We start from the raw sequence: 12,478 nt of genomic DNA, 5'->3' as shown, positions 1-12,478 counted from the left end.
CCGCCGCATGCACCGGGGGGGGGGGGGCCCCGATAGGGCCCCCCACCCGCGGGAAGGCAGGGACTTATATATACGCCCCTATGCCTGCCCGTGCCATTCTGTCGACGTATATCGTCGTGCGGCAGTCGGCAAGTGGTTAAACTGTTTTTTCCCCCCTTGCCAGGAGCATCCACCTCTAGGCAGGGGGGCGACAACCTCCACCATCAGACTCTACGGGAAGATTTCTGAGGTACTCAGAAGTCTGGCAAAGGGAGATTCAGGACAAATGGACCCTCTCCACAGTGTCTCTAGGATACAAGCTAGAGTTTCCACTGTCTCGTTTTGAGATCAAACGTTCCCAAGGATCCAGGGAAAAAAGGCAATCCCTGTTGCAAGCATTAGACCGATTATTGGCTCAAGGGGTGATCAAAACAGATTCCCAAACAAGAGCAAGGTTTGGGGTTTTACTCAAACCTATTTACAGTGCCAAAGCCAAATGGGGATATCAGACCAAGTCTAGATTTACGGAATCTAAATCAGTTCCTGAAGATCCGCTCCTTTCGCATGGAGTTAATCGTTTCCATCCTGCAAGGAGAACTTCTGGCATCCATCAACATCAGAGATGCATAGCTGCATGTCCCTATATTTCCTCCTCACCAGAGGTTTCTGCGGTTCGAAGTAGAGCAGAAGCATTTTCAGTTTGTAGCCTTGCCCTTCGGGCTTGCTACAGCACCTCTGGTATTCACAGGTACTAGCCCCACCTATAGCCAGGTTAAGGGCACAGGGCATAACTGTCTTGGCTTACTTAGACAATCTATTGTTAATAGACCAGTCAGTGGCTCGCATGAAGCAAGGTGTAGCCATTACAAGCAGTTACCTGGAAGGTTTGGGTTGGATTCTCAACCTAAAGAAATCCTACTTAAAAGCCACTAAGAAGGCTGGAGTATCTGGGCCTGATCATAGACAGCCCAGAAAAGGGTGTTCTTGCCTCCTGCAAGGATCAGGTCCATACAGGAGCTGGTGAGGACGATCAGGTCGAAGAGAAATGCTTCAATTCGCCTTTGCATGAGGTTGTTAGGGAAGATGGTAGCTTCATTCGAAGCAGTTCCCTATGCCCAATTCCATTTGAGACTGTTTCAAAACAGTATCCAGTCTGCTTGGAACAAAACGATTCAAGCTTTGGACTTTCCAATGTGGCTGTCCCCATGAGTGCCCCAAAGCCTCAGTTGGTGGTTACTATCTTGGAACCTGCTGAAGGTAAAGTCCTTCAGACCAATTATCTTGGAGGTAGTAACGACAGATGCATGAGCCTTGCCCATCAACATCCTAGAGATTCGGGCAGTGTATCTGGCTCAAAAAAACCTGGACCCCCAGGTTAAAGAATTGTCCTGTCAGGATCCAATCTGACAATGCCACGGCTGTAGCATATATAAATCACCAAGGGAGCACCAAAAGTCTCAGCTCAGAGAGAGGTGAACCAGATTCTAACTTGGGCAGAGGAGAATGTCCCATGCCAATCAGTTTTCATTCTGGGAGTACAGAATTGGCAGGCAGACCAAGTTGACAGAAGTTATTTCCGGGGGAATGGTCTCTTCACCCCAAAGTGTTTTGGGCTGTTTGCCAAAGATGAGGGACTCCGGACGTAGACCTTCTAGCGTCCAGATGCAACACAAAGCTAGTCAAACTTTGTGTCTAGGACAAGGGACCCACTTTCATATGGAACAGATGCATTGGTGACCCCGTTGGATCAGTTCTCCCTGATCTATGCATTCCCCCCCCCCCCCCCCCCAATTCAGTTGCTACCTCGAGTTCTTTGCAGGATCAAGCTGGAAAGAAAGTCGATAATACTGGTAGCACCAGCATGGCCCAGAAGGTCATGGTACACAGATCATAAAGATGGCAGTGGAGGGTCCATGGCCCCTCCCACCAAGGCCAGACCTGCTATCTCAGGGGCTGATAATCCATTCTTTACGAATGCTAAATTGAATGGCTTGGCTATTGAGACCCACATTCTGAAGAAACGTGGGCTTTCCAGGTCAGTCATCTCTACTTTGATTAATGCTAGGAAGCCAGCTTCTAGAGCTATATATTAGAAAGTCTGGAAAGCTTGTTTCCTAGTGTGAATCCAAGGGTTGGCATATATTATAGGCATAATCCTTGCCTGTCTACAACTGGGCGTAGAGATGAAGTTGGCCCCAAGTACTATTAAGGGCCAAATCTCACCCTTATCGGTTTTATTTCAAAGACCGCTTGCTACGCATTCTTTAGTCCGGGGTTTTATGCAAGGGGAGATGCGGATTAATCCACCAGTTAAATCACTTTTAACCCCTTAGGATGCAAATTTAGTTGTCAGGGTTACAAAAACCATTATTTGAACCATTACAGCATGTTCCCTTAGTCCGACTAGGAAGCTGATATTTTTGGTTGCTATATCCTCAGCAAGGAGGGTTTCAGAATTGGCTGCTCTCTCTTGTAAAGAGCCATATTTGTTTATTCATGAGGACAGAGTGGCATTACTCCTGTGTCCAGGCTTTTTTCCAAAAGTGGTTTCAGGCTCTCATCTGAAAGAAGATATTGTCCCACCTTCGTTCCAGGGAAAAGTCACTACATTGTCTTGATCTAGTGAGAACAGTGAAGATCCATTTGAAGAAAACTGCTCAGATTCGCTAAGTGGATTCGGCAAGTTACAAATCAAACTTATGATTTAAAGGGAAAGATTCTCCCTTTTCAAGTTAAGGCACACTCTGCCAAAGTGGTTGGTGCTTCTTGGGCAGTGCGTCGCCAGGCCTTTATGTCTCAAATCTTCAAGGCCACGACTTGGTCTTCAGTGCATACATTTGAAAAATGTTATCAAGTGGACGCAAGATGGAATGAGGATATCGCCTTCAGGCGCAGTGTGCTGCAGGCAGCAGTATAAGTCCTCAAGTCTGGGTTACCCTATGGGTTGTGTCTTCCTCCCCTCAAGTAGCATTGCTATGGGACATCCCAGGCTCTGTGTCCTATGATATACGATAAAGAAAATAGGCTTTTTAAAACAGCTTACCTGTAAAATCCTTTTCTTGGAGTACATCATAGGACACAGAGCTCCCGCCCCTCTGTTTTATGGGGTGAGAATATATTGCTTGGCTACAAAAACGGAGTGCTCCTGGAAGGAAGAGGGGTTATACAGGGGAGTCAACTTCCTGTATTGGTTATACCAGTGTCAACACCTGAAGGTAGGCCCATAACCCACTAAGTAAATACTTGAGGCTGTGTCCCATGATGTACTCGAAGAGGATTTAAAAAAAATAAAAATACCCAAAAACCCCCACACTTTACCGTTTAGTTTTTATCTCCAATTCGTTAAAGTTAGCCCAATTTTTTTTTTTTATAAATGTGAAATGTTACGCCACAAGAATCACGATTTCCCCCACCCCCCTTCTTAGAATATTCTCATTTTAGCCAGAATTGTGCAGCTCTAACACCACTTTACTACTAGTTTTTCCACCTGTAACCCCTTGGGGTGATTATCCTACATTTCCTGTCACAGATCCAACCGAGTGCAAAGACTTCCCCTCACTTTTCTGCTTTGGCTGTGCAGTCTAATAGTTAAAAACCCTTACGTTTTAAAACCCAAACCTAATGCCACCATTTTTTCTGTGCCTTGAATCACAGAATGTGCAATTATTAAATCAGGTGTATGGTGTTCTAGATAATAGGATGAGAGACAAGGGCTGCACATTTTACCTTGTTCTGATAAGTCAGAGTCCTTTTGCTCTGCCCTGCAGAGATGTTGAAAGAAGAGTCACTGATATCAGATGCAATGCTAGAATTTCCAGAAACCAAATCTTCTATAGAACCCATGCTGCTCAGATTTTTCCTTCCCACTGGACTCGGTTTTTTAACAGCTTTTGGCTAAAAAGAAAAGAAACTGCAAGTTTTTAAAGAAAGTAATGCGCCATTACAATTTATGCAAAATAAAGTTAAAAAACAAAAAAAAAAAAAAACAAACACACAAAACCTGTTCCAAAGACTTTACCCAGAGATGCAGTTTAAAAGTAAGCACCCTAGGCTAGATTCACACGGTTTCTCTGTGCAGGTGCATTTGCACAGCAGCCCAGCAATTTGAATGGGCTGCTGTACGTACAGGAAATAGGGAGGGGGGGGGGGGGAAGTGTAGAAGATTGCCAAACTTTTCCAAAATGCACCACCAGGGAACCACATGGTGCACTGGGACACCATGTGGATTACACACCCAAAATGTGTTGCAATTTCAGAATAAAAAAAAAAAAAATTTTTATATATATATATATATATATATATATATATATATATATATATATATATATATATATATATATATATATATATATATATATATATATATATATATATATATATAATAAAAATGAATAAAACAAACCACCTTTACAAACATGTTACTTTCCTCCTCTGCAATTGGATTTGCACAGAGCAGCCTGGACCCTCCTCTTCTCCCTCTTTGCGTGCCCCTCAGCCAGCTACAGTCAGAGCTCCGTGTATCCATTCAGACATGGAGCCCCAACCCCCCTCTCCCCCGATTGTGCTGACTGACTTTGCTACACACAGAAGGTTCTGCCTTTAAAATTCCTTTAAGAGGGTTTGTAACAAAAAATAAATCACTGCCAGACCCTCTTTTATGCAGCCATAACACACAGTGTAAGGCCTCATGCACACGAGACGCTGTTAAACGCGTGTTCAGAGGCAGTTGGACACTTTTCTCAACTGCTCCTGAACTCATTCAATGTTATCCTATGTGTCCATGTACACAGTCTCGTTTTTTGCCGTTTTTATGCAGTTGCGTTTAACCTAGTTTTTCCAGAAGCAAAAAAAAAAAAAAAATGGGTTCAGACACAAAAGTTTCCACGTTTCAGGCGCAAAACGCTGCTACCGTGTTTTCGTTTATAAGCGTTTTTAAAGGTGACCTATTTTTTTGACATTAAAAAATCTCAAATGATTGCAAAATGATGAAAAACCATTACAAAAATATTTTAAACAATTGCAAGGTGGCAAGTGACGCAGCAGGTGAAGTGGCAAGTGACGCGGCAAGTGGACAATCCACAACACGCGGCAAGTGGACAATCCACAACACGCGGCAAGTGACACGGCAAGTGGACAATCCACAACTTGTGGCAGGTGACGTGGCAGGTGGACAATCCACAACTTGTGGCAGGTGCCCTGGCAAGTGACACGCTAAATTCAAGTACACTGCAGCTCTCACAGCTGCTGCTACTCTCTGGTCTCACAAAATTGCTGAAATAGTTAATACTGTTTTTTGAGCTGGGGAGGGTCTATGATGTTAGCTTAACTAAACGCTTCTAGACGCAAACGCGGTAAAACGCAGCTAAATCGCGGTAAAAATCGTGACAAAACGCGCGTTTATTAAAAAATTAAGCATGTAAATTTTATTTTATTTTTTTCACAGATTAGAGGCCAGTCACGAGACTCCCAGCCACCCTCCTACTCCATCTATGGGCTACAGTGGAAGCAACCAAGATCTCCCTCTGATGTCAGTGGAGGAGGTCACGTGACAGCTGTGCCGACCACTCAGTTCCGCTGTAGCCCTTAGATGGGGGAAGGAGAGCGGCTGGGAGTCATGTAACTGGCAAGAAGATATCTGGGGAAGAAAAAAAAAAAAAAAAAAAAAAAAAAAAAAAAAAGAAGAAGTATTTACAGGCATCATTTTTAACAAAACACTTACTACTACACTTGACAGGTCACACATAGGAGCTGAAACGTGAGGAAGGAGAGGGAGAGCTGCAGGTGATGGAGGCACGTAAAACTGACCACAATAATCAAGGACCAGCAGCCATGATTGTGGTCAGCACAAGGGGGGGGGGGGGGGGGGGGGGGGGTGCGACGTCACAGGAACAGGTTTTTTACAGCTTAGACAGGGGCAGATGACACTGCACTCTGCTGTGCAGTTTAATCTCCTCAAAAGGGAACAGGAGCCTTTTTTAGGGTTACAGTTGGCACCCCACAAATCTGCTAAAGAGCAGTGTGTTTTAGCTGCAAGCACAGGAACATGTTCAATTTACATGCGCTCCTCCAAGAGTGTGAACCTAGGCTAAATATGAATTGGCCTCTTGCAGTCCCTGTACAGAAAAGCTCAGGATTTTGAGAGGAAGCACACCCACAGAAGCCAAACAAACGTGCTGCAAAACTCATGTACAAAAAAAAAAACAAGCTTATAGGAGATGAGATTGCCAAAGATGTGCTCATTGCCCAGCTACTTTTCCTTTCAGTGTGGAGCCACAGTATAGATGTTGATAAATTGCAGCAGAGAAAAATCAGGTCTCCTGCCCTGTCAGACAGGGGGTGTTTTGTGTAGCAGAGCCCCTCAGTTCTGGATTAAAGAGGAGCTGCACAAAAAAAAATTATTAAAAGCCAGCAGCTACTAATATTGCAGCTGCTGACTTTTAATAATATCACACTTACCTGTCCCAGGTTCCAGCGATGTCGGCGGCAGATGACGAGCGATCGCTCGTCTCGCTGCAGCCACCGCCGCCATCCTCTGTCAGGGAATCGGGAAGTGAAGCAAGAGGGCTTCACTGCCCGGTTCCCTACTGCGCATGCACGAGTCGCGCTGCGCTGGTTCCCCGCTGTGTCTCTGGGAACTGTGTGTTCCATGCGGCGGTGGGCGGAGCCATGCGGCGGTCTGGCCGGAAGTGGGTGCAGTTACCTGGATTATCCAGGTAACTGCACCCCCTCCCCCCCGAAAGGTGCCGATTGTGGCACCGGAGGGGGGGGGAGGGATAATACTAGCGGAACTTCCCCTTTAGGGTGAAGAACCGCTTTAAGTACTTTGGCACTTAAAGCAAAACTTTTTCTAGATTTGGATAAAGTGGAGCAGGATTAGACAGCCCTCTGTTTTATAAACACACTATATTGTGGCACAAGCAGCAACTCCACTAAAATGGATAAAAACTCAGCTGGCTGCCAAAATTAAGTCCCCAGTGCCATTATGTTCTGCCGTATAATGTCCGGCCATCAAATAGTGTCCGGCCATCAAATAGTGTCCGGGTCGTATGGAGCAGACGAAGCTTCGGAAAATCTCCGAAGCTGAACGGCGCATGCGCCGTGAGTGGAGGTGGTAGCCCCACCATCCAAGCGTCGCTCACCACGCTTCGGGCTCGGCCTCGCCTCTTTTTTATTCCTACTCTATGTCCACTTGGATAGTGGGGATAGAACCTGGACTCACGGCGCAGGCGCCGTTCATCCTCGGCAATTTTTGGAATCTGTGTTGCTGTGTACTGCGCATGCGCAGTACGCAGCGGACACTATCGGATGGAGGACGTTATATGACAAGACACGGGCAGGGAGCCTTCCCTGCCAGAACACAATTAGTGTTGCCGGTGTTTTATCAGGAAATACCCCACCACCCCTTCTCTCTGCATTACTTACCTGATCCCAATCATGATCCAGTGCTGTGCATGAGAAAGGCGGCAACTGTCAATCACAGCCAGTGACTAGGGAGGCGGGCCGAGCCGTGAGAGACACAGAGCTGGCTCAAGATTGAGCTTATAAAAGTATCCCCATAGCAAGTGGCTGGCAAGTATAACTTGTATAGTATACAAGTATAATTGTATCATTTTAAAAAAATGTCCTTTAGAATAGAATCACTTAACGTTGTAATATGTTTCTCTCCTAAACTGCTCAATTAATACTATGTCAGCAGGCAGGATCATGGTTTTCTCCTTCGGAGTTCTTCCGCATATGTACATTCTGAAGGTATGTACTTTATATTTAAAACATACTCAAGTCAGGTCATCCCTGGCTTCTTTCAAATCACTTCCGTTTATGGCTCATAACAGGAAACTAGGTTGTGTAAAAAGATAAGCCAGTTACACAATTTGTTCAATATTTACACTTTCCAAAAAAACGTAGCCCATAGGACCTGTAATCATATATAAAACATGCAGTTTGAATCACTACATTTAAAGAAAATCTACAAATTTGTTCAACAGAAAAAAAAAAAAAAAAAAAAAAAAAAAAAAATCACACAAACACCCAGTACTTCTGGGTCTCCTTTTGGAGACATGCACACATTTTCTAGAAACGTATTTTATATATCCATGACCATTTCAATTGTATCTGGTTTTGATAGCTTTAAAGTAGTAGTAAACCCAAGAAAACAAAAATGTAATATAGGGCAAATAACCAATCATTAGATGTGATGGCTGCATCAGTTTTGTCATGGCCCCCTCCCCCTCAAATATGAATTGCCAATAAAACATTTTTATCAATAAACGTGAAGCGTTTTACTGGACTTGATGCCTCCTTTTGCTTTATTGCTATTCTGTCCCCATTAGGGAGATTCACCTTCTATATCCCGGTTTACTATTCTTGCTGAAAATTAAAGGAAATCCCCAATTTGGGTTGTTACCAGAACAGGAAGAGAGGGTAAATCTTCCAAAGGGGACACTAGTTCTGGTGACCCTGGTAATTCTTAGGCTATGGCCTATACACACACACACACAACTACTTTCAGGTGGAGATATTTGGCCCTGTGGCGACAGTCACTTTATACCTGCAGTCTTTACTCACTTGCAACAGCCATTCAGCAAACCAATACATACCTTTTCCACATTTAGACTGTTCTTGTTTGATTGTGCAGCATTTGCCTTTATAGGTTGCAGTCTGCTAACCATTTTACCAATACTTAGCGATGAAACTGTACTTTTCACCTGAGAAGCCTTTGCCTTCTGTGTAAGAGGGGAGACCGACAAACATTTCACTACTTTTGGGGTTGTCAGGCTTTGAGATCTTTGAGTATCCGTATTAGGCTTGACAATCTGCTGTTGGACTGATGGCGGAAGCTGGTGGAGTGGGCTATCTGGTATACAATAAGTCTCCCTTTTAATGGCAATTGGTGTTTTATTGACATCATTAAATGTATCAAAAAGTTTTAATTTTGACTTTGATTCCTGTACAAATTTCTCCACTGCTGGGTTTGGGACTGTCTGCAGTGGTTCTTTTTTGTCACCATTTTTGTCATCATTTGCAGAACATTCCAGCTGTAGTGCCAGCAAGTGAGCTTCTTTGAAGATTTCAACAAACTTATCACCACTTAGAGGACTCCAGACAACTTGATCATCTGGAAGAGGCGTTTTATCCGATTCATGCAACTGTATGGCTGCACTAACACATTTTTCTTTGTGTTTAACTGGCCCAATGAACACTTCGTCGTCACAATCTTCAGTGTCTTCTTTAGCACTAATGGAAAAAAAGGACAGCAAGCAAAGATTAGTTAAGTATCTGGAGGGAGGAAAGAGGGGGGGGAAAAAAAGGGGGGGGGGACCATCTGGATAGCTGCATATTACATGCTTCTTGTTTCTGCAAAATCCAGTGCCATGTCAATTTTATTTGCACTCAGTTCCCTTCTCAATAGGCACAGCAAGGTCATGTGCCTGCATGCTTAGCACATCAACCCTATTTAGTTGCCATAACAGGGGCAACAAATGGATACTCTACCTTGCTGCAGTTACAATTTGTAAGCTTCACACCTCCAAGGATGTTGGCGCGATAAGGTAATCAGAACACGCACGTGTGTATACACGTGTGCATCCCAGGAGTCTGCAGGATATGTTATTCTCGTCTAGGAAAAAATAACTACTCAAAAAAAGCATTTAATAGTTTATTACAGTACATCTTAATGTTATGGGAGAGGGAAATTATTAAAGATACCTTAAAATGTGGTTAATGGTCAGCTTTAAAGGATGTTTCAAAACATCAATTATAACTTTTTTTACCTAGTTGCAATTCAAGATACCTGGGCATCTTGCATGTTCATCTCACTTAGGTGGATGGCAACACTCTATGCAACTATCCTCTCTAGAATGGTCAGTCCTGTCTGTGTAATCCACATTATGCTCTCACTTTCCTATATTGAGATCCTTATGTCACGAGCAGGCTGCAAGCCGGTTGAGTCAGAAGAGCTCAATGATCCTTTTGTTTCTGCCTACAGCATAAAGGACACTATACTGGTCTCTGAAGTGAAATTAGCAAAGTCAATGGAAGCAGCAGAGCGCCAACACATCGTTCCTTGCCCTCAGACAATGAGGGACAGAAATGCATGCCGAGTACACTGTACTTGTTTAGGAGCATTTGTAAGGAGTGGAAATTAGCAGTGCCAGGGTTTAAAAAAGCACCCTACCTCTTGCCTCCCACACACAGGGCCACCATCAGGGGGTACAGCCCATACTGATGTAGGAGACTCGGGCCCCAACCAGGGCCACACCGACTATAAGGGCACTTGGGCTGAATCCCAGAGCCACAACAAGTTCTGACACCTCGCTCTGGTAACTGGCCTGAGTAGGATGTCACACAAAGTAGATGTGCATAGAATACGCACACCTTGGGAGCAGGTCCTTGGCGTCTGCATTTATACAATTTTATTATGCATAGAGGAAAAAAAAACCGAAGTGCACTACAAGCCCCTGCTTTCACCAGTGCGTCAGGGACATCAGCAGTTCAGGGGGGAATTCAATGATTGAATCAGAAGGATCCAGCAGCTTCCTGGATCAGGAAATGTAGCCCACACAAAAGCCTGGTGCTACTAGGCATTTTTTGTAGTATCAAGTTGTTTTGGGAAATGTGTTCTATTTTTTTTTTTTTTACAAAACTTATAATATAAAATTGGATTGACACCAGGGGTCAGTTTTCACTTTGGCATCTTATAGTTCTTAGACTATGTGCATGGCAGTGCAGTTAACTGAACACTATAGTACCTGCTGCATGCCCTTTGTCAAACTGTTACCAGATAGGTTACCTTGAAGGAGACAGGGATACGTCAAAGTCAAACTTCTCATCCTCCAGAAATGTGAAATCTAAATAAAAAAAAAAAAAAAAATAATAAAAAAAAAAAAATAAAAAAAAAAAAAAATTTGAAATCAACTTGCATTGCAAACAGTGATAGAAAAAAAATAAAAAAAAAATAATTGTTACTTAAATGTAAAACCCATTTCTCTGAGCTCATTGACAGACACAAAAACTTATTCCCAAAGATGATGTTTATAGCACCACCTGCAGGAGTAAGACATTTGGCAATGCTAACCATAACATGCAAGGCCATTCACAACATTGCCCCATCTACATCACCAACCTCATCTGCAGCCATCACCCAAATCATCCCCTCCGCTCCTCCCAGGACCTCCTGCTCTAGCTCCCTTGTTGCCTCCTCCCATGCTCGCCTTCAGGACTTCTCCAGAGCCCATCCCATCCTCTGGAACTCCCTGCCCCCGTATCACCCCCTACCCTGTCCACCTTTAGCAGATCCCTGAAACCACATGTATTCAGGGAAGCCTATCCCACACCCACTTAACAACTGTCCCTATCAAATCATTCTCTGCAGCCATTGCATTTTGTACCACCACCTCCTCCCTTTAGAATGAACAAGAGCAATACAAAAAAAAAAAAAAAAAAAAAAAAAAAAAAAAAAAACCCCATTTCTATAGCTCCGTTATAACAGTAAGCTCCGCAGTGCATGTCATTTCTAAAAATATGCTGTATAATAGCTTACTTCAGAGAGAAGAGGAGAGAGAGCAGGCTGCAAATGACGGAGACACATACGCCGACTCTGGTGTCAGAACTCTGCAGCCCTGATAGATCAGAGTCAGCGCAGAGAGGGGAGGGTAGAAACTGGCATAATCAGACAGGCATTTTTAGGCGATACAGGAGGCCAAAATGACCAAGCACTGTACAACATACGTTAAGGGAACAAGATTTTATTTTTAATTTTTTTTTGGGTTTAACACTTTAAGCCACCTGCAAATGCGAGACAGACATTATGTCAGATTGCCCAAGAGGCACCAACGCTCCGATGAGGGAGAAACCCAATCCCCTATTACTCTAATGGCATAAGTCTGAACCACTGTCTGACAGATTCATCAAGAAAAGTGGCAGATGGAGGCCACCAGGCCTGTTTGTGGGCATCCGCAATCAGAAAATTCAACCTCCAGAAGGAAGCTGTAGCAGACCGGTACGAACCTCCAGGAATGCAATGCAACCTCTTTAGGATGTGGACGGTAGAATATCCCCCTGTGGGGTAGAGAGAAAAAAAATAAAATAAAAACTACACGCCTCTGGAAGGAAGGAGGGACATGTCTGGAGATATACCTTTTCCCTGTGTAAGATCAAAGGAGACTTACAGAACAAGGTCACCAACTCCAGCACTCAAAATGTGAAGGAATAGCCAGAGCAACTGGCCACGGGATGGTCCAAGAGTGTCAAGGACCCAAAAATGGATGGCTTTCCATCTGAATTTTGTAGCAATTTGATGGAAATTCTTGCACCCAAATTGACTGCCCTTATCTCAGACTATGGTTCCATGACACGTATGAATGAAGCCATGAGTGTGTTGGTTCCCCAGCCCGGCAAGGACCCACAGGACTGTGCAGCATATAGACTAATATCCTTACTAAACGCGGATGCCCGCTCAACCCCGCCCCCCCCCCGCGCCAGTCTTTTTGCCCTGGCATTG

General features: G+C 44.1%; 1 protein-coding gene across 1 annotated transcript in view; it reads right to left on the bottom strand.

Moving 5' to 3' along the window:
- The window catches only part of GTSE1 (G2 and S-phase expressed 1), a 62,448-nt gene that overhangs the window by 38,101 nt on the left and 11,869 nt on the right, over positions 1 to 12,478 (bottom strand). The window contains exons 3-5 of the mRNA XM_077472796.1: positions 10,769 to 10,826; positions 8,577 to 9,213; positions 3,706 to 3,873 (exon numbers count right to left, since the gene is read on the bottom strand). Of these exons, the coding sequence (XP_077328922.1) occupies positions 3,706 to 3,873; positions 8,577 to 9,213; positions 10,769 to 10,826 (863 nt within the window). The remainder of the gene's footprint in view (positions 1 to 3,705; positions 3,874 to 8,576; positions 9,214 to 10,768; positions 10,827 to 12,478) is intronic.

Source organism: Lithobates pipiens, unplaced genomic scaffold (assembly GCF_037356315.1).
Source record: "Lithobates pipiens isolate NorthernLeopardFrog02 unplaced genomic scaffold, aLitPip1_a1.2 Scaffold_8, whole genome shotgun sequence".
NCBI classification, from domain to species: domain Eukaryota; kingdom Metazoa; phylum Chordata; class Amphibia; order Anura; family Ranidae; genus Lithobates; species Lithobates pipiens.
This window is presented reverse-complemented; position numbering and strand designations above follow the sequence as displayed.